The 22,040-nt window shown below is 42.9% G+C and overlaps 1 protein-coding gene across 1 annotated transcript in view; it reads right to left on the minus strand.

Moving 5' to 3' along the window:
* Positions 1-939: 939 nt before the first annotated feature.
* NXPH2 (neurexophilin 2) overlaps positions 940-22,040 on the minus strand; it is a 34,434-nt gene continuing 13,333 nt past the window's right edge. Inside the window, exon 2 of the mRNA XM_033065323.2 lies at positions 940-3,732. Within this exon, the coding sequence (XP_032921214.1) occupies positions 2,989-3,732 (744 nt within the window). The 3' untranslated portion in view covers positions 940-2,988. The remainder of the gene's footprint in view (positions 3,733-22,040) is intronic.

Raw genomic sequence — 22,040 nt, forward strand, 5'->3', positions numbered from 1 at the left:
AACTTCTAGATTAAGTTGCCTGCAGTCATAAAGTGTCATTGCCCACTCAAGACAACTTTTAAAAAATGGTATTTAATCATTCAAGTTTTTGTTTCAAAATCCTTTGAATGAGAGCCATAATAGTAAGAATCTGAAATTTGTCTGAAACAGGAAAATGTTTTTAAAACCAGGGCCTGTTCTGTGTGAAATAAAATCACATTTAGTTTTGTTTACATGGGCAGCATGACATCTGACCTAATCAAGCCTGTCAACGTTGCATTGTATTTTGCTTACCCTGCTGGGTGTAAATAATTTTTTCTTAATCAGATTTTGACTGCAGTAAGATTGTAACTACTTTTTTTTTTTTTTTTTTCCCTGTGATGTTTTCAAAATTGATCTGAAGGAAAAACCAACCACCTGCTTTTAAGCTGTTTCATAAAATGTGGTTGGAAGAGTGGTGGGGACTTGTAGGGTCTGATGGAGCTGGGTATCACAGACTGGGCTGAGATTCTCCCATGGTTTGAGTTTTCCCTGGAATCCTCAGCCTGGGAAGTGGCACAGCCAGGGAGGAGGAGAACCCAGCTCCCCTTTTGATGGGGAACTGACCAAGGGCTGAATCACCAGCAAGCTGCTCTCTCTCCCAGCGTGTTCCTGCTTGGGAATGCTGTCCAATTCAAATTTTCCTCTTAATTTTTAATGTACCTGGTGCAATTATTAAACAGTTAGTGCTTGTCTTCGTCAAAACATGCGCTGCATTTCTCAAATATCATGGAATGCTGCTGAACCTACTCTGCCTGGGCTTGTGCACAGTTCACTATAGCACAAATTTACATATCCTCTAGAAAAACAAATTCCAGCTGGGCAAAAATGTTCAGTGAGATGTTGCTGGGCCTTAGTTTTATTTGTGTCTTCATGCATGCAAAATTTAAAACCAAAAATCAAGGAGGCCACAAGCAAGTGCCAGATTTAATAAACTCTCTTTATTTACATACAAATACATGTACACATATGTTCTGTATATGTACACATATTTAAGTGTATATACATACATGGTTTCCACATACTCTACAATAAATAGCATGTAGGGTTTTCTTTTAATTGCCTACAGTGCTGATTAAAAACACATGGCAATAAAATCATGGCTTACAGCTAAGTTACAAAAGCACCAACCACTGAACTCGTAGCAATAAATCCAAGCTCATGTACAGCTGGGGCGAGGACACGCTATACAGAATACAAAGTAGACCAACTTGTAGGAATTGACAGGAATAGGCAAACTAAAAAACATCCTTATAGACCAGGAGAGACTGTATGAAATAAGATGAAGGAAAACATTTAGATTATTGATCAAACTAAACCACACATTTAAATTTGTCACATAAAGAGGAAAAACAAATCACCCAGTTACTTGTATATTTTTAACAGAGTAATTTTTTTTGTGAGTCTTTACCAAGGAAATCAGAATTAATCTCGTGAGTGAGTCCTTCTGAGCTGCCACAGTCACTTGTCTGTGTCACATCACCAACAGGATTTCAGTAGTGCTTTATTTAAGCTATGTGTAACTTTGTGAACCCTGTGTGCGAGTCTGATTGGACGCAATCAGCACTTCCTCAGCCAGCTCCTTCCACAGGACCTGTGACATGGAACTGTCAGCAAGGAGCAGGAGAGCAAACTGCCAGCAGCAGCAGCAGCAGCAGATCAGTGCCCAGTGAAAGCACAGGGGATGGCCAGAGCCAACCACTCCTGGCTGCAGTGGGACAGCAGCTGGTGAAGCACAACCACAGCTGGAGCCTCCCTGGCTGTAACTGCAGTGCAGGGAGCTGGCAAAGCCTGGCTCAGTATTTGTACTAACAACTGCAAACCTGCTTTATGAGGTGAAGGTGCATAGGTTTGTGTTGTTCCCTCTGTCATGGCTGATACTTTGACTTAAGGTGTGCAGTGCTGGGGGAACAGCTGGTGCCAAGGAGGAGAAAGCTGCTTGTTCAGGTATCATCCTTGTGCTGTGATGTGTTTTCATTGCTGCACTTTAATGCCCAGGGACTGGATAGCAAAATAATTGCTTGCTTTGCCTGGAAGGCAGCCCTTGTTACAGTTCAGACTTCAGAGAATCACAGAATGGTTTGGGTTGGAAAGAATCTTAAAGATCATCCAGTTCCATCCCCTCCTCTGCCATGGGCAGGGACACCTTCCACTAGACCAGGTTGACTTAAACAGAGATTATCTTTTTCCCAGGTATTTCTAGATTCTCTGTTGCTGCAGAACTAATACTGGGGTGTGCTTGTGTGAATGTGTGAGAGGAATCAAACCCAGTGGTGGGCACAGGAGGAAGGAATGTACACCACATGTGCACTCCTGTGGGGTCTAATAAACTAAAGCTCATCAAAGTCTAATTACATCATTGCATATCCATGGGTAGTAAGTGTGAAGGAAGAACTACTCACTCTTCACTTCAATAAACACCTACAGCTACTGTAACTCATAAAAATGCAGATTTCTTTCCTTTTTTTCCCAAGAATTAGCACTTCCTCTTAGTATTTGGTCTTGACTACTTGAGTCCTCTGTGTAACATTCTTTATGAAATCAGTGGGAGAGCTGTTTATTTGAAGTATGAACAGCTTTGAGGCTGCTTCATAATTTGTTTTTTCTATTGTCACCTTAAGTTCCCAATGAGAAATAGGACCTGCTAAGTGCTGTCCAATTCAAGTAAAAGACAACCTCTCTGCCATGGAGTTGTTTAAAAATATTATTTTTAAGATCAATGTTCATTACAGACATAACTTTGTTTGATTTTTGTCACGTGCCTGCCTGGCAGTTCCCTTACGAACGATGAGAGCGCTAAAAAGCAACGGCCTCAAATGAAAACGATCGTTACATAAACAGCTGGATTAGTTACCGTACAGCACGAACACAGCTACAGTTTGTAGAGACTTTTTAACCTGATAGGAAAACATATTCTTCTGCAAAAGGTGCATGGGAATGGTTGTGTTTGTGAGCGCTCCCCAGGCCGGGTCAGCCGGAGGACAGGTACGGCGTCTCGCTGTGGTAGTTGTAGTCGGGACAGACCTTCTGCACCAGTTTGTAATCTACGCTGTAGAAAGCGATGTAAATGCAGATGACTTTGAAGGGTTTGGAACACAACCAGGACACATGGCTTTGGGTCTGCTCTTGGTAGCAGATCTTGGAAGGGTCAAAGTTGCACAAGGCAGTTTTTTTAGCGCGGTCTGTTTTCTCGTACTCGATGCGGCAGTTGAAGGACTTGGACTCCTTGGTCTCCAGCGTGGACTGTGGGGATGGTTCAAACTCCACCACTTTGGAAGGTGGCACCAGGCTGACAGAAACGTTCCCCAGACCCGTGGAGTTATGTCGGAAATAAACGCTGAAGGTTCCATTGCCGTGATCGACGATTTTCCCCGTGATCAGGAGGTTCAGCTTTACAGTTTTGATGTTGGAGTGGAAGTCGCCCCATCCAAACATTTTCTTGAATTTCCCAGTTTTTACTATAGGTCTGCGTTTAGTTCGTGCCAGAGATTCCTGAACCTCCGTGATGTTGGACAACCAATCCCAAAAGTTTTCTATGCTGTCCGAGTAGGACACCTGGCCGTGTTTCAGCACTGGAGACGGCTTCACAAAGAGGCGCAAAGGGTTGATGATCCTGGAATGGACCACGTTGTCAACCAGTGTCTCTGCAGCATCCTTGTCTTCCCAGTCCAGCACATCCGTGGCCTGTACAGCCCGACTGGTGTCACAGAACACCTGCTCCAAACAGAAAGGGAGAGCAGTGTGAAGGGGGGAAATCAAACAGCCAAGACACAGAAGGAGGCATTAATATTGATTTTATACCATAGTCACCTGAACCACTGTAATGAGTAATTTCCACTACCTTATCAAAGTTCAAGGATTTTACTCAAAACAGATTATGGAAGATGCAAAAATCTCAATAGGAGCCATCCACAGGGACAAATGGCTAATGGCTGTGATGTGCAAGGGCAGGCAGGTGCCCCATGCTCACAGATTTGTTAGATGAATACCTGACTGAGGAAAGTGAAGTGGCCCCTCTGCTGAAAGATGGAGTGAAATAGAACAGCATGATTTTCCAATCCCTTCCTTTTTCTCCCCACCACCTTCCAGCTGGTTTAGGCTTAAAATCCTGTTCTGTTGGTATATTTGTCTCCTAAGCCGTTCATTGTACATTTGTCTTTTCTGGTGTTGCTTTTTCCATTTGATCCAAACTTAGCCTGCACATTTGTGCCCTTAGTTTGACACAGTGAACGTGGCCCTGTTTTGGTGTGCTGGTTTCAGCCGCTCAGCTGCCTGTGCTTAGCAAGGCCCAGCCTTCCAGAAGTGCTGAGCATTCCCAGCCACACAGAACAGCTCAGTTTTAAGATCTGTGACAAGGCCAAGCTGAGTCTGCAATCAGAAAGCAAAACCTCCTTCTGGTAGTGACAGAATAGCCTTAAGACTTCAAACACACAGGTCTCAGTAAAACCCCCAACTCAATGCACACACACATTTCCCAGGTGTGTTCTTCCTGGCAGAGAAGTCCTGCTGGAAATGCAGAACTCGAGAGTATGATTCAGAGGTCAGAAGAAAGATCTGTGTTTCAACAGGATAGAAATGATCATCTGATTTTTTAGGTACTTTAGATCTTGAGTAGAAGTTTTGGAGAAGGTGTTTTTGGGGTCTGTTCTGTTTAGAACTGCTTCACAACATTGTCCTGATGTACAAAAGAAAAGCTTTTTCAGCTTCAACTATTTCTACAAAATATGTGAACAGAATAAAGAGATGCTTAAAAAGGGAAGAAGAAAGGACACTTTCTTGTTGTCCTGCCTGTTCCCCAGTGACAAACTGCTCCTGGCCCTTCCTCCAGCCAAAATGCTGCTCTTGCTTCATCACCAACAGTGCCAGGATCCAGGTGGTGGATCCCAGTGCAACTAAGGCAGGAATGGGGTTTTCACTCTCCAGAAGCAACATGACAGGGTGGAAGTTTGCCTAAAGCAGCCAAAACATGGAGCACAGACATGGAATGTGTGGGGTGGAACACTGTGCTTCCTGTCTCAACAGGGAAACCTCAATGCTGGGCTTCTTTTCTCTCTGCTCCTGATCTCAAAGGGTCTCCTCAGAGGGATCTGTTTTTACAATATCCAGTTGTTATTTCTATATAAATTGCAATTTTTAAATTCATCATCTGGCAAAGATTAGAAACTCCAAAGCCCTTAATCTTCACTGGGGCAGCAACAGGCTCCAAAACAGAGCCCAAACCCACTACCACGTCCTTCCTGATCACCCCTAATGCAGTAATTAAGACGAAATGGGGAACAGCACCAACATTCACAGTTTGAATGTTGAAAGGTGACCATCACTATTGCTAAATCATAAAATCACAGAATGGTTTGGGTTGGAAGGGATCTTAAAGATCATTCTGTTCCAAACCCCCTGCTATTGGCAGGGACACCTTCCAACCTGGCCTCAAACACTCCCAGGAACCTGTTCCAGTGCTCATCGCCCTCACAGTAAAGAATTTCTTCCTAATAACTAATCTAAACCTGTCCTCCTTCAGCTTAAGGCCATTCCACTTGTCCTATCAGTTATATTTCACTAGAAATAAATCCATGGCTGTGTGGAAATGCAGTGGGCCAGGTGTGTCTGCAGAAATACCTTATTTCCTTCTTCAGATTAAAAGCGGGGGAAGAAAAGACAACAGTGATCACTCTCAGCCCGAGACCTTGGGTGTCAACTTTGTGCTTCCATCTTATATTTTTTTTATGGCTGAGCTATGAACCCGGGGAAATAGGAGATTCTAATGGAAACAGTGACAGATGCTGATCTGTACCAGCCCAAATAGCACTGTCATAACGATGCTGGGGGAAACATCGCTTCTGCTGTGATGGAAAGTTCCTGGTGAAGCTCTGTCATGTTTATGTGTGGTTCTTCAGCCACTCTTAAGCCTGTTCCCAGCCCAGGATCAGCTGTGTGATGCTGAGAACGCTGGGCACCCCCACTGCCAGGGAAATCACTCCCCTGCTGCAGAGAAGCGACTGCTCACATGAAGCAAGCAGTGCTGCACACATTCACCCATCCCAAACGTGACCTGAGGCCTTCAGAAGCACAAAAAAGAGGCTTTGCTGCTGCATTTCCAGATTACAGCTGGGCCCAGAGGCCTGGAAGTGCTGGAATACCAGGAACTTTCCTCATTTGCATGGCTAAATGAAATGCTATTTACAATGCTAATGATCACTCAAACCATGGGCACCTACAGCTGGTACTGCTGTTAGTAACTGAGTCAGAGGGGAAAGTGGTTGGATATTTTAAGGGGAACTGCATGGAAAGGAAGCTGTTTAGTTCACAGGGCACTCTGGCTTTGCTGGTGTCTGCACCCAGCTCTGAGTGTCCTCTGGCAAGGGCACAGGAACACCTCAAATATCCTTCTGGGCTACTTGAGTTCTGCAATGCTTATTGAAATCCGTGCAATGGCTCTGTGGCTTTTCTCCCCTCGCCTTTTACGAGGAGATGCAGAGGACATTGAGCCATGTGCTCAGTGTATGTCTCTTCTGGGGGCTCTCACACCAGATGAGATGGCAGAGTGCTGCTTTCCCAGGGGTGCCCTGCTGAAGGCTCTGATAGGAAAAGAAGAAATATGTGGGTATAGGGTTGGGGATGGCTGAAGGGTGGGAAACATTAACACATGCTAAAGCCAGGCGGCTTTGCCACATCAATAACGTATCAGGGCACAAGTATTTCAAGACCATGATGGTGAAATCACAGAATTGCACCTTGCTAGACTATTGCTACTTTTATTTATGTATGTGTTGCACCAAATGACGTTTACTCATGGGATAATGAAACACATCCCTGAAGCTACAGTGACCTGGGCTATTTCATGTGGCAACAAAACAGCTTTCATAACACAGGAACGTGAAATCATTGATAAATTGAATTATAAGGATGTAATACTCCTGTTTAAGGCCCAGACAGCAATCCCTAGGCACTGCAGAAAGCTGTACCTTACACTTTGCTTGAGTATTTTTTTCCTTCTCTTTTGTGAAGCATTTTGCCTTAATTCTTGACTCTGCTCCATCCTAGTGCTGTCTTGTTCCACTGATTTCTTTACAGGGGTGAGATTAGGAGCTCTGTCAGCTCAGAGGTTTGCAGGGAAGGGACCTCTTGGCTTGGGGTGGTAAATTGGTTGTGTCTTGCAAATATTCAGTAAAAAAGGTGCTTAACAAAGAACTGCTTGGTTCTGTGCTCAGGGCAGGAACGAGGGGACACCGTTCAGAGATGTGAATAATGTTTGTGCTTTTGTAATGTAAAACCTTGGTGGTGTGCAGATTTTCTTCCTGTTTTGAATAAAGCTGTTTGCAATATAAGAGAACCCAAGTCTAACACTCGGTTTTCCCAAGGCCCTTCCCTCACATTTTGCTGTTAGTGAGGAAGGGCCGATGGCTTTGTTCAGCTGTTTATTCACATTGGTTAGCAATTTCCGGGCAATAAAAAAATCTGTATTAAAAGAATGCAGCACATGCTGGAAAAAAAACTACTTCCTCAGCATCTTTCCATTTCACTATAATACATTGCTATAGTGAAAAATATTGCTGGTAGGGTATTTGAAAAATACCAGCTTAGAGAAGTTAGTGTATCCATTTAAACAGATGGCTATTGCTGGAGTTCTCCTCCGCTGCACCGGTGTTTTCCCATTCCCTCCAAACCATCAATTTCCAAACAGAAATCACCTAATCTTTTTCCCTATTACACAGGCTGTAAAAAGGCACCCAGTTACCCTAAAATTTCCATTAGCCTGTAGATATTTTCCAGTCACAAACACAATCTTGGCTCTCTCCACAGTGCGTCTCGCTGTTTTCTTTCGCTGTGTAAACGGCGAGAGCAGCTCAAATCAGTGCGGTGTGGTTTGTATTTGTGGAGTTGTAAACTTCAAACCTTTGGGTCTTCCTGTGCCCTCCTCTAAAAGATGGTGATTGCTCTTCAAAATCTCCCCCTTCCAAGCACGATCCTGACCATGGCAGAGCAGCACAGGGTTAAATAACATTCCCTGTGAGCTGTTTTTGAGAAATGAGCTGACACTGATGAGACACTGGTATCAGTAAATGCTCTGTTCTCTCTACCTGCCCAAATTTGGGTTCATTTGGAACTCACTCCAGTGCCTTTCTCTGTGGGCAAGGCACTAAATAAAAGCAGGTGTCCCCATGCAAGAGTTAATAGTTCTGGTGCTTTGGGAATTTTATCCAGGTTAGTCATCAATCACCAGCAATCATTCCTTTAGCTTCACCCCTGCCAGGAATCATTTAAAAACTCTCAGCAATTAGCTGAAATGAATTGGTCTGTTGGAATAAACAGCTCTGAAGCACCGTTGTGCTGCTCACTGAGAGCTTTTTATCCCAGTGCTGGAGAGGAGGGGTGCCACCACTCCTATAGTCCCCAGTTTCACCAGTGAAAAATCTCATATGGGGGAGGATCCCAGTGCTCTCCTCACTCTCTGCTGCCTCCATGGCCAAGTGTCCCATGGGTGTCCCCTCTGCAGCAGCACAGCCACCTCTCTGGGCTCCCTGTGCTGATTTTGGAGCCTCACAGGCCATCAGACACAGTGGCACAAAAGCCCCAGTTTGAAGGGGAGTGTGTGGCGGGGAAGAGAAATAACTCTGCTTTATCGGTTTGAAAATTCAGTGATTTCAACACATTTATCAAATTTTAAATAATTTATGTCTTGACAGGGCTTATCAATTTTGCAAAGCACACACATTAACCAGATACAATGATCTCATATTAGCTTTTTCAGCATCTTACACTGGAGCCCAGAAATATTAATAAAAACTCAGCCCATCATCAATTAAATGGAAAAAAACATAAAACTGTGTTCCATTATAGTCTTTTAGTCTTTTTTTCCCCCCAAGAAAATGATGACGGGCTCTAATAATTCATCACAACAAGCTGAGCTTGAACTTTACTGATTATTAAATTTTTTTTTTCAAAGACAGAGGCTGTGGAGGGTTTTATGGCTGCAGATGTGACTGCTGTCAGAAATGCTGAGAGGAATTTGGGAGTTAAGCAACATCTTTCAGCAGGACTGTGTAAGAGTAGTCCATCCAGTCACAGCCTTATTTTTCAGGATGCTGTGGAGCTGCTTTGCAAAGAAGCAAAAAGGCTGAGCTGGATGTGGCCTGGAGCAACCTGGTCTGGTGGAAGGTGTCCCTGCCCATCCATGGCACAGGGTTGGAATGAGATGAGCTTTAAGATCCCTTCCAACCCAAAATTTTCTGTGTAATCCACCAACCACTGAGCTGCTGGTGTTGGTGGGATGTGAATATCCAAAAGAGAGGCTGAACTTGTAACTGAGGGTGCCCTCACTCTCCAGGCACCCAAAATGTAGGTTCTACAGCCTCCTCCTGCTAAACTGTAAGTAAATAAACTTAGCAGGTTCTTGTGCCTGGTTTTCTCTTTTCTGGGACAATGACTGACTCTTCAAAACACTCTGGTTGATGCAAAAATGAAATTAAGTCACAAATTCAGAGTTCACTTGCTTGATTTCTATTTAATTTTGAACTGGATTATACAGAGGGACTGTGGGGTTCAGCGTGCCAAATCCAGCAAAGGGACCCATTCTGGGGGGAAACTGCAGAGCTGGGGGTCAGGGGTGCTGATCTCTGGCTGGACAGTGGCAGAGTACTCAGATTTCTCAAAGTCCCCCAGACAAGTTAGGAAGGTAACAATTTAGGAATCTTTAAATGCTATTGCAGTTTTCTGTTATTCAGGGAGAGTAGTCAGAAATCCCCTGTTCGATAACTAACGGAACTGGATTATTTTAACAATTTTACTGTGTAGTTAAAAATACAATGAGAAGATGCTTCAGCAGAAAAGAAAGCCTTCATGATTGAACCTTGCAGCCCATTACATTTTCTGCTTGTAGACACAATCATTGAATCATTAAGGCTGGAAAAGCCCTCTGGACTACAACCTATGACCAAACACCACCCTTTGAGTCAGACCATGGCACTGAGTGCCACATCCAGGTTTCCTTAAACACTTCCCAGGATCTATCCAACTCCACCACTTCACCATTTCTGTGAAGAAATTCCTCCTCATGCCCAGCCTGGCAAAGCTAAGACCATGACCTCTCATCCTGTTGCTGGTGTCCTGGGGGCACAGCCTGACCCCCAGAGCCTCCTTTCCTCCAGGCTGAGCCCCCTGAGCTCCCCCAGCCCCTCCTGGTGCTCCTGATCTTTCCCTTCTCTGGATGTGCTTCATCCCCTCTCTGTCCTTCCTGAACTGAGGGGCCAGGACTGGACACAGCACTCGAGGTGTGGCCTCACCAGTGCCTGGTCCAGGGGCAGAATCCCTGCCCTGCTCTGCTGGCCACACCTTTCCTGACACCTGGGCTCAGGTTCAGCCTGACAGGACCACTGAAAGGGGCATTGCCATTCCTCCACAAATCATCTGAGGCAGAAAGATCTCTGTGCACACCTGAAATTTCCAATCCAGATACAATTTCACTGCATGTTTTTTAAACAAAATTGACACTTCAAACTCAGTATCATGTTTTACAGGGAAAAAAAACCCCTACTTTAAAATTCTCCAATTTGTGCAAGCAAGCAAATGCTATTTTACTAAAACAGTACTTCAGTAAAAAAACAAAACTGGGAGGGAAAAGCAGCAGAAGAAAAGAGTGAAAATTAAAAATAAAGCCTGCAAAGATTTCCTATATCAAAAATGTGCCTTTTTCACAACCCTGACAAGTAGTTTTAGGTTATCTGAAGTGTTCCCTCCAGCCGCAATCGGATAAATTGCTTAGAGCATAGATTGCTTTTAAATTATATCCATGCATTGAATTGATCTACCTTTTTGCTGAGAGAACAGAAAATTTGTTCTGAGAAATGTTTCTTGCCAAAAATGTGCACCAGTTCTCTTCCTGAAGACTCTTTGGGTTCCCCTCCCCCCACCTTAAATCTAAATTAGAGATCTTTGAGATAAAATCTAGGTCTCTTATTTGTATGTTTGTTGGGGAACAACTTTTAAAATTTTGTCTTAGATATCACTAAGTTGTTTTTAGTTCTTCAATACATATGAGGCATTCTCGAAGGGTGGGGAGCTAACAGAAATGTAAACCTTTCTGTGAAGGGTCCGAAAAAGTCTTGTATAAAAATATCAAATTGAGATACAGTAGATACAGAAAACTTAGATGATGATGATGATTATTATTATTATATTAGCACCAAATAACCCTCACTGATTCTCAAGTGGGTTTTTTTCAGTCACTCTGCATTTTCTTGAAATTCAGGCTGAATTCTCACAGTCTATTTTGACTGAGCTTCATTGGTACTATGAACACATGCACTGTTATGGGACTGAGATGTGCTTTTAGGGTGGAGATCAGGCATTTGGTTATTTTTAGCAGATATTTAGAAGACAATCCTGTTCATCTGGAAATCCTGTGAGATGTGCCAGGTGTTTTCAATCTACACTGAAGTTGTGCTGCTTGCAGGTGCAGCTCACGGAGTCATTTAGGTTGGAAAAGACTGAAAAACATCGAGTCCAACCATTGATCCGGCACTGCCAAGTCGCACTAAACCCTGTCCCTAAAAACCAGGACCAAACCCCAGCCCAGCCTTCTGTTCCTGCAAAGGGAAGCAGGGACACCCAGCCCCTCTGCCAAGCCAGCACCTGCAGTCTGCTGAACTTTACAGTTAATAATTTCCCCTCCTGCTTATTTCCTTAATGCCTGGGAGATTTTGCTTTACGTTTGCCGCGATCAGTTCATTAAAATCCTAATTTCGAGCGGTAATTATCTGTGTGAGCTGCCGCTGGAACCGGTGCTAGTGCTGATACGCTCTCTGCTGCAGGAACTGCCCAGATGCTCAGGTCCCTGGAAGCTCTGGGCAGAACCCCTGGTGCTCAGATGGAGCCTGGCTGGCCAAGATTTCTGGGGGGAAATGTTTTAAGAATCGTGGTTAACAGTGAAGGCTGCTTGGTGTGGCAGGGAAAGCGCGTGAGCAGAAAACTGCTGTATCTGTTAGAAAACGAACCTGATGTTACTGAAGTTGTCATGAGAGGTTTCCATGCCTTGTGAAGTTTAAATTAAAAATCAATTATGGAAGAGCCCTTAATATTCTCTCTGGAGTTGTTTCATGTTTGGATGTGAAATGTGAGACCCCAGTGACCTCCCTCAGTGCTAAATGCGACACAGCAAAGGCTGGCTTTTCTCTCTTCCCACTCATGTGCAATTATTCAATTTTTTACTGCATTATGAAGAGCAGAGTTTTAATAATCGAACCAGATTAAAAGAATGAAAGGATGCTTCAGATGAGTTAGAAACAGAGAGAAGCTGTGCATTTCTAGCAGATTTCAAGCTCTGTATTATTACAACGCGTAAGATGATTAACAAAGAAAAATATTACAGTTATCTACTCCCTTTGAGAGCTTAACTAATGAACCTCTACCAGCTGCTCTTGAAAAATCAGTAACACTATCACTATCAATTTCAAGACAAAGCACAGCTGACAGATGTTTGAAGTGATAAATCAGGCTGCACAAGGATTAAAATAACAAGCCCCAAATGGCCTTTAAAAGACAAAGGTGCTGCAGCGAACTATTTTCAGCCACTTTGGATCCTGTCAAAAGTTAGATCACTGATACAATTATCTTGCAAAACAGTAATGACCAAAGTAATATGTTATGAAAAATCTAACAATGGTGATACTGGAGCCAGGCTTTTGAAAAGAACAGGTTTGATAGTCATTTGTGCTTTTAATGGCAGAACTGAGAATGCCTGCTTCCCTGAATACTACTTCTGGGAATGAGTGATGGAAAGTGAGCACTGGGCTGAAGCATTAAATGTAACTGAATTGCATTCTTGTACATTTTAATTAATCTTTTTTTTAAAGCAAGAAGTTACATTTTAATAGGCAATGAACACCATTATTTAAATCAAGCATAAGATTTTTGTGTTGCTTCACCGCAGGCTGCGTTTTCTAACAAGCTGCCGGTGAGGTGATGGAGATAAAGATCCTGGAGAACAACATGTGTGCTTCCAGTGCTTCTGATGGGAATCAACTGCAGCCAGGGGAGAGTGACCAGAAACAAATCCCAAGGTTCTGGACTTTGCCCCAGCTTTCACAGTTTAGTGCATCTTGTCAGAGCGTGCACTTCCTTCCTAACCCTCAGCTGGGTAAGGGAGGAAATTCTCTGTTTAAAGCATTAAAAGGTGTTTTCTGGCTCAGGCAGGATCACCACAGAGCTCCCAGTGGAAAAGAGCTGCCCGAAGTGCTTTTGGCACTGACATCTCAGGAAAGCTTTGGTCACCTCAGGTACCTGGGCAAGCAGAACCAGTTATCTGGGGATATCCAGTGACGCTTGAATTCCTCCTGAATCCTCCTGCTGTTTGAAGGAAGCATGTGGATGCATCCAAGAGTCCATCAGGGAGATTGACTGATACTCTCAGGTTAAAAGCTCCCTTCCAGAGAACACTTTAATTGTTTTCTTCAGGGGTGATGTTTCTTCCTGGAAATCCTGCTGCCACGTGCACTGTCATTAATGCATGGTCAGACCCAGGCTCTGGGAGCTGCTCCTGGCATCTCCCTAAGAAAAATATTTGTGCTTCCAAGTTTTGTGACAGAAACACGTGGGAAGTGCAGGAGCAGGCTGGACTGGAACTGGCCCAGAGGAACAGAGGCACAGGGGACCCACTGCTGCTCCAACAGTGCCTGGTGCTGTGGGTCAGGCTGCCCAGGGAGCACAGCAAGGCAAACCATGGGCTGAGGCTGCTCTGGAAATGCAGCCCAGGGATTGAGGGTCACACACAGGGGAGAAGCTCCCCCACTGGCATTTTTTCAGTAAGATGGACACCCAGGAAAAGCCTGGTGGTGAGCACCACCCCAGGACTGCACCAAAACCTGTCCCTTGTTGATCAAGCCCTACCTCACTGCCCTTCCCCAGGTGCTCCAGATGACAGCAGAGGTCTGGGATGAAGGCCAGGCTGAGGTTGTCCTCCTCCCCACCATGCAGGCACTGCCTGTCCCCACACCTGCTCACAGCTTGTGTCCTCTCTGCTGAATGCGTGGAAGGCCACAGCAGTTTTCTAAATTAAATTAAAATTCTTTTTCCTTTCAAAGCACTTAGCTTGAGGTAGCACACTGGGGCACTTGGAGGTATTTCACTGCTGCCTACACACAGGCATGCATGCTGCTTTCCTAAATGAATTACTCTCTTAAAAGAAGAGAAAATCATTGACTGAGGCTGCCTGATTATTAAGTTTTAAGGTGAAACAACATTAGCTTTTGCCTGGTATGAGCCAGCCACGCCTGCAGTCATTGTGTTCTTCATAATGGTGTACTAACAGTGACTTCATACTGTAAGGTCCTATTTAAACCCAATTTTAATCCCTTTTAATTTATTCAGCCATTTTTTTATGTCCCCAAGAACAGGAAAATCAGAATTCCTTTTCAGAAAAAACAAAATGACAGGTTTAAGACACTTTGAAAATGACAAGGTTCAAATCTGAAATCCAGTCACCATGTAAGTTTTAACAGGGCTTAATTAGAAGTTGGTCAGTCATCTGCCCTGATATAATAAATCCATGACTTGTGTTTAACAAAGGGAGATGAGTTTGACACCTAGATTGCCCAGAATGTCACAACATGTGCCTGGTTTGCTCCTTTGCACGAATTTACCAAGATAATTAATATCTAAGATCATTGTAAATGCACTGTAAGAACAGAAAGAGGATGTGAAGACAGAAAGGCTTAGATCAGATGAAAATGTTACATTCTAGCACAATAGGAGTTAATACAAATTGCTGTCATTTGCATGCAAAAATATAATTTCAAACCTATTTGCTCCACATCTGTATCAAACAGGAAGGGAGCACATTCAACACATCTTTACATCTTCCAATCTTCCTTTTACTATGAATATCAGCACATAACCCCAAGTGTTAATTTGGTCTCATTTCAGTATGCATCTGATGTATTCCAATTGGCATATAAAGAAAAGCATTCCCAGGTTGTGTAAAAGAACTGTACTAGCAGAGTGCTTGCAGTTGGTGAAACAAGCCCTGACAGCAGATAAATCATCCAGGGGGGCTGGGGGTGAGGGGAATGGCACTTCAGCATGTGGCTTTTAAGGTCTGAAAGATATACCCTAGAAAATGTACAACCCTAGAAACAGGGCAGGGGAAGTGTTCTCTTCGGAGGCACACGGGTGATGTTTTACAGGAAAGGCTGTATAAAAGCATAACCTGAAAAAATCTTTCCTGTGTTAGCACAAATCATGCAGAGTGGAACACAAATATCAGTGGATCCCAAATCTGCAAAACCCCCAAAGGCCTGAACCTGAGGTCAGTTCAGATAAACCCTCAGTGAGAAATCTCAGCTCTGTTGGCTTTTCTGTCTTCATTTACAGCAGACTTTTTTCCCTTCCTCAAAAGTTTAGATAATCATAGAATCACAGAATGGTTTGGATTGGAAGGGATCTTAAAGATCATCTTATTCCAACCCCTAGCCATGGGCAGGGACAGCTTCATCCAGGAAGGTTCCATGGATACTCCTACCAACATTCCCCCAACAGCCCCTCTGACTGTTCCCTGCTCCAGGACTTGACCATGCAGGGTAACAAAACCAAAGTGCTCCTTAAACACCTCAGTTTTCAGATTTCTTTTGGGGTTTTTTTTTTGTTTGTTTGGGTTTTTTTTGTTTGTTTTTTTTTTTTTTTTAGCTGCAGTCTTGACTTCCCTGGGAAATAATGAATTTGCTTCCAAAACGAACTTTGCTGATTTAAGATTTACTCTGAAAATTACCAATTTGCAGTAGTCAGTTCTCACTATTATTTAAAAAGTTGAATAAACCAGTTCAGAAGGACCCAAAATTGCTAGTAAGAATTATAGTCACTGCATAATTCACACACTGACTGAACAGGACAAAGTGAGGTGTTTATCATCAAACTGTCAAATTCTGAGTCTGTATAAGAAACCTAAGCACTGGTCATGAATGGGTTTGGGCATGAATGTCAACAAGTGGTGTGAGTAATCTCAAACCCCAAACATTCAGGGGTTAGGAAGAGCAGGTTTTTGGAGCAAGAGATGTGAGCTGTGAGCTGATAAAGGGAAGCTACAAGAACTGGTGATCTTTAAGTGATGCCAGGCTTCAAAAGTCATGCAATCCTTCTTGTTCCTAATACGTGTTTTCCCACAGATTGTGGAGATCAAAGAAGGAAACAAATCTAAATGTAACTGCCTAGACCAAGCTGGTAATAAGCGTATGACTGACATAAAAGCAACTCCGCTGTAAATGTTTTAAAGTGTCTCCTGTGGATACCAAAGGTGGTTCTACAGGGACAGGAAGTAATTCCCTGTATTAAAATTTAATGTGTTGCCCTATGTGATCAATTACAAAGCTATAAATATGTATGTGCGTGACTGAATCGGTAATAAAAATGTCATTTTATAAGTCTCTGAGTCTCCATGATCAGGCCAATAAACTTTTTACAACAAATTACATTGCAGCTTCTGATACCTACAGGAGTGCCAGTTCTTGTGATGAACCATTTTAGGAAGGGTTTGTTTGCCTGTCCTACCTGCCTGTAAGGATAAATGGAGCATAGCCCTGTGTGCCTGGATCACCCACTGGTACAAACCTAATCTGGACCACTCACTACCATCAAATTCACCAGAGAATATGCAAGGTAGACTGCTACAGATTTTGGCTCAGAAGCTGGTAAATAAATCTGGTTCTTCTTAGCTGTGTTTGAGGCTGGGAACCTTCCAGCTCCTGTTTGAGACACAGCAGCTTCTGCTGTCCACAAGCTATGCATGGAGGAGAGCAGGATGGCTGCACTCAGTGAGAAACAAGGATTGGTATCACCCACCTTCAGGGAACAAGGAGCTTGATTATGTTACTGCACTGAACAGAGTTAGCAGCTCTACATCATGCTCCAGTGAAGATCTCAGCAGATGTCTGTCCAGCCAGCAAAGTGAAACACCTCATTAGTGCAGATAAGTTGTGTGTCTTATAAGATAAGCTATGGTTTGAGTTTGCGTGAAACTCTTCAAAAATTCTGACAGCTGAATATGAATCAGAATTGCCCAAAAACCTGTGATGTGCAGTTCATTGCTGCTCAATACTTGGGAGGAGATGTCTTTTGAGGAGTTCCAACAACATGCTTCACTTGGCTGCTTTTCTCCATCTCCAGGGTTACTACATGGGATAAACAGGCTGGAGGGAGAGGAAGGGTCACAGTGCTCCCAGGCTGCTCCTCTCTCTGTTTGGGATGCTGCTTCCCTGGCCTCTAGCCAGGCACTGATGCTCCCACCACTCTGTGGAAGTACTGAAAGGTCAGATCAGGTCAGGTGTTCTACATTTAGAGAAGTACTTGATTCCCTGTACAGTAAGTCCAAAGTTAATGCACTACACCTGGGTCATTTTTTTATAAAATACTCTTGCATTTTGCATTACTGTAGAAGGAAAATATTCCTTACAGAAGTCAGACCCATCAGACACCCATGATTTTCAGTAGGAGGTAACAGGGAAGCATGCTGGCTGCAGGTTTAACTTCTGTCTGGTAGCTACAGACTAGGAACATGCAAAGAACTGAAAGGTGTGATTGTGGCAAAAGTGAATTGCAGCACCAGCTAGTCCTGAGAGAATCTCCTCTGTTGCAGAAATGGCAAACCACCTTTGGCTTTAAGATTTATATGATGTGGTAAGTGAATGAACAAGATACATGCTGTTTATATTGCTCCACCCATGTCCTCAACTGACCATTTCTTTTTTTTTCATCCTGTGGCTAATATCACAACTAAACTTTGGTGTATGGTCTGAGAATTGATAAAAAACCTTCTCAGCTGTTCTGCACAAAATACTTCTTACAGAACCATTCCTTCCCGATTTCCTTCATGCACATACTGTTTACAGAGCAAAGAACCAGAGGGAATCAAATCACACAAAAAAGTGAAAAGGAGGGCCTTACTTGCTCTCAGTTGTGAAAAAATGTAATGTTAAGACTTGAAACTCATTTCCAATTTTCTGTGTTCTACCCTGGTCTCTAAACAGCGCATTATCTCGCACACCAGATGTGCAGCTGTATCCAGGAACCACAGGGTGCGATAAGTACGGAATTTCAGCCCTATTTCTTCTTTAATGTTTTAAATCAAATCCTTATTCTGATTTTAATTTAGGTTTTTTTCTTGCTTTTCATGTGCTTTGTGGGGTGGGAGAGAAGTGGGGAGTTTGCTGTTCAATTATAGAAATGGAAAAAGGAAATCCTGTGGGACACAGAATATTTTAGCTTAACAACACAAGAGAAATCAACATCCACACCTCTAGTTTAATTTCAATTGGTGTAAAATTAGAGTATAGAAACAACTTAATAAACACTTAAGTGGAATTTGCCCACAAGTCACTCATTGCCCACTCTTGGCTGCATCTGGAACTGAAATAAAATGGAGAGATCTTGAAAGTGATTTGAACCTCTGTCAAGTGCAATTCTAAAATACAACTTGCATATTAAGTAATTTGAACACATTACAATAAATGCTACTCTTATGTAACTAAGAGATTTATTTTTATTCTTATAGCAAAAATACTAACCATAATGATAACAATAATAATAATAATAATAATAATAATAGTACTGTTCTGTCTCAGTTGGGAGGTGGTGACCTCATGAAGGTGTTGCAAATGCCTGTTTTTCATGTATGAGTAGTAACCCTGGAAACAAAGGACATAAAACTTTGCACCAGGATGAATATAAAACCTGGATCCAGCATGCTAGTTTTCTGGGAGATGTTAATAGTATTTGGGAGCTGGAAGGTGGAATATCAGCCCAAGAGAAAATAGAGGCCACAGAGGGAGAAAAGGAGTTTTATTCTTCAAGGCACATTTTTGCCTTGCTGTTTCTCCCGGAAGGCTCCTGAGCCTGCAGGAGTCACAGAGCATTCCTTGGATTCCAAGGAAGGTTTCTGTGGGCTTGGACAACACCTGAACACCAGCATGGGGCTGCTGTTCCCTGGCTGTGAGCATGGTTTCTGTGGGAGCTGACAAGGGTGGGTTCCTCACAGGATCAAAAGGCTGCTCACCTCTAAAGGAGCTGAGCCTATGTGCAGTGCTTGCAGTCATCCACAAACAAAGGAGCTGATTAAATTATTTTTTTTGTGCTCTGGTATACTGCATAGTCCAATTAAGTTGCTAAGCCAATCATCTTGAAATAAATCAAGCATATTGTTACATAATTCTTTTTAACAAACAGAGACATCATTATATGAACTAGGTTCTAAGGGTGCCAGATGCTCCTAAACAGGGAGTCTAATTTATTTCGTTGATTTTAAGAAGCAACCCATTCATGTGTGATAGCTTTTGTCATTCAAAATGCTAATTCTTGTCTGAGTTTAAAGTAGATTTCTGTCTTTCTCATCCATAAATGAGAGCACAGAAGAGCTAAATATGGACCCTCTTTAATTCCCTGTCATACAATCACATAAAAATCTTGTCCCAAAACACAGCTAATAAGATTGCAATAGAAAAGAGGCCAAAACCATTCTCAAAATTATTGTTCCCAAGATGAAAAAAACCCATCTGATCTCTGAAAACAAAGGTTTTGCTGAAGAAAGAGCACTTGCTAAGAGGTTAACATCATGTAGTGGGAAAATGGGATGGATTCAACCTTAGAGCAGAGCAGCCTGGCAGAGAGCTCACAGGCTCTGACAGACTGGGAAACTTCTTTCCCTCTGTAAAAAAAAATAAAAAAAATTATGTGCTTTTGATTTGATTAACGTTCCAAGGATACTATTAAGGGAGATGGGCACCAGAGATGTTCCCTTCCAACACTGCCAGTGACACAGGCTCCTCCAGAGGAGAGCAGAATGCACACACCTAACCCTGCAATCAAGCAAGCCTCTTTTATTTTTTTGCCCTTGGTTAACGCTTTTTTTTCTCCCAGAGAGAAGATTACAGGAAACAAAAAAAAGTGTTGGTTGTTTTCTCTGATGCCTTCATTGGAAGGAGTGACTCAGGCAGAAGTCAAGGTATGCAAAGCAGCTTTGGCTCTCCTAACCCACCTCTGAGGGTTTCCTGAAGAAATTGCTCTGGACCATTAATAACCTGCACACTCAGAGATGCACAACAGCCCTGAGGAGAAAGAAATGGGCATTAATGAATATTTTCTGTGCACCTGTGCTTACCATTCTGACTTGTTCCTGTTCATTTTGGACCACAATAAAACAGCCTTGCTTTGTATTTTCACTTGGCCAGTGATGATTTAAAGTGATTTCTCTGGATAAAAGCTGAAGAAAAAAAACCCCGTGGTTTCCATTTGGACATTAGAAGGTTGATGTGTTTTGCTGTCACATTCTATTTTTAAATGCATGACACTGCACAGGTGTTCAGACTCCAAATCCTTAGTGGAATCTGTCATCTCTCTGCAGCTTGTCACTACATCAGCTCACAGACTGAAGGGAGAATGAAGTTTCTCTATGGCAGAAAGCTGCAAGTGCTTGACTGTGGTTAATGATAATTTCTTTCTGTAGCTAAAAAATATCCCTACATTTGATAAATTTTTCAGGTGTTATAACTGCTTTGAGGTTCATTTGCCTAGCTAGAATTTCTCAAATTATTTTTCTAAAATCCCTCAATGTGTAGGACACAAACTAACATTAAAAATGTGAATCGTTTTTGCAGGAGCAAAAGTTTGTCTGAGTCAAAGACCAGGCTGGAGTTTGCTCTCCATAAAATTCTGACTGAATTCAGAAAGATGAGATTTACAAAGAATCATACATCTTCCTAGTCCTGCCTTAAGCATGTGTTACTTATGTATCTGTTAGCATTGCTAACATGTAATACAACAAATAATTTAATAATCAGTGTTTTAAGAAAACCATTTTTGAATTTTCAATCAGAAAAAAATGGGGTTAACCCACACTAATGCTGTTCCCCAGATGTTTGCTCAATCTCATCCAGTGCTAATGTAGAACAGTATCCCACCCCAACTGACACTGTAGAGAAAGGTGGGGAATGAAGCAGCTCTTACAGGACTGCTCCAAAAGTCACCAAGTGCCCATTTCTGCCCCACCCTGGCATCCCTGTCCACAAGGAAATTTCCTTGCCTCTGTGGGCAATTCTCTGTGGATATTGGAAAATCAAACTCAAGACCTGCTTATATCTCCTAAACAGACATGAAGTGAATCATCCATGTCCTTCCAGCTAAATGAGAGACAAAATTGTGAATGAAAACTATTCCTTTGCAGATAATTATTCAAATTTTGGCTTAATGAGTCAGCATCCATCACTAAACAAAACCAACGGTGCCTGTCTCAGTGAAATCATATTGAACTCCAAGGAATCCATTTGGTCTTACACAACTGATTCAAGTCCTGTGAAATTTTATTCTATTCCCAACTATCAGTCAGAGAGAGCAGGGAATTGGGGTCCCCTGAGCAATCTGAATCCAAACATGGCCCAGAGAGTGGGTGTCATTCTAGTGTGCTGAAAGAACCAGCTGATGTCATTGTGAGGCTGTTCACTACCAGATTTGAAAGATTCTGAAGACTGGGAGAGGGCCCTGACAGCCAGGAAGACCCCAAATACAGCAACTGTTTTCAAAAAGGCTAAAAACAATCTGGAGATCACCAGCTGCTCAGACTCACTTCAGCCCCCTGGGAAATCATGGAGCACATCCTTTCTAAAGTCTGACGTGGTAAGGAAGGGGAAGATGATGACTGGGAAGAGACAGCATAGATTTACCATGGATTTACTAAATTTACCATGACTGACTCAACTGGTTGCCAAATATTTATCAAGAAAGATCTGAGGATGAGGAAGCAGAGGAACATCACTTACTTTGTCCAGGTTTTTGACACAGCCTCCCAAGCACTTCTGCCTCCAAGCTGGGATGTTGCTGCCTTGATGAGGGGACATTGAGTGAAAAGCAGCTGGACTGAGGCTCAGAGGGCAGTGCTTAATGAGTCACACTCTAAGCAGACATCAGGAGCAAGGGGGGTGGTGATCTCCTGTAAGACTGGAGACTGAATTCACAGATGGACTTTGAATCACTCTGCCCATAATCACTGTCAC

This window comes from Catharus ustulatus, chromosome 7 (genome assembly GCF_009819885.2).
Source record: "Catharus ustulatus isolate bCatUst1 chromosome 7, bCatUst1.pri.v2, whole genome shotgun sequence".
NCBI classification, from domain to species: Eukaryota; Metazoa; Chordata; class Aves; order Passeriformes; family Turdidae; genus Catharus; species Catharus ustulatus.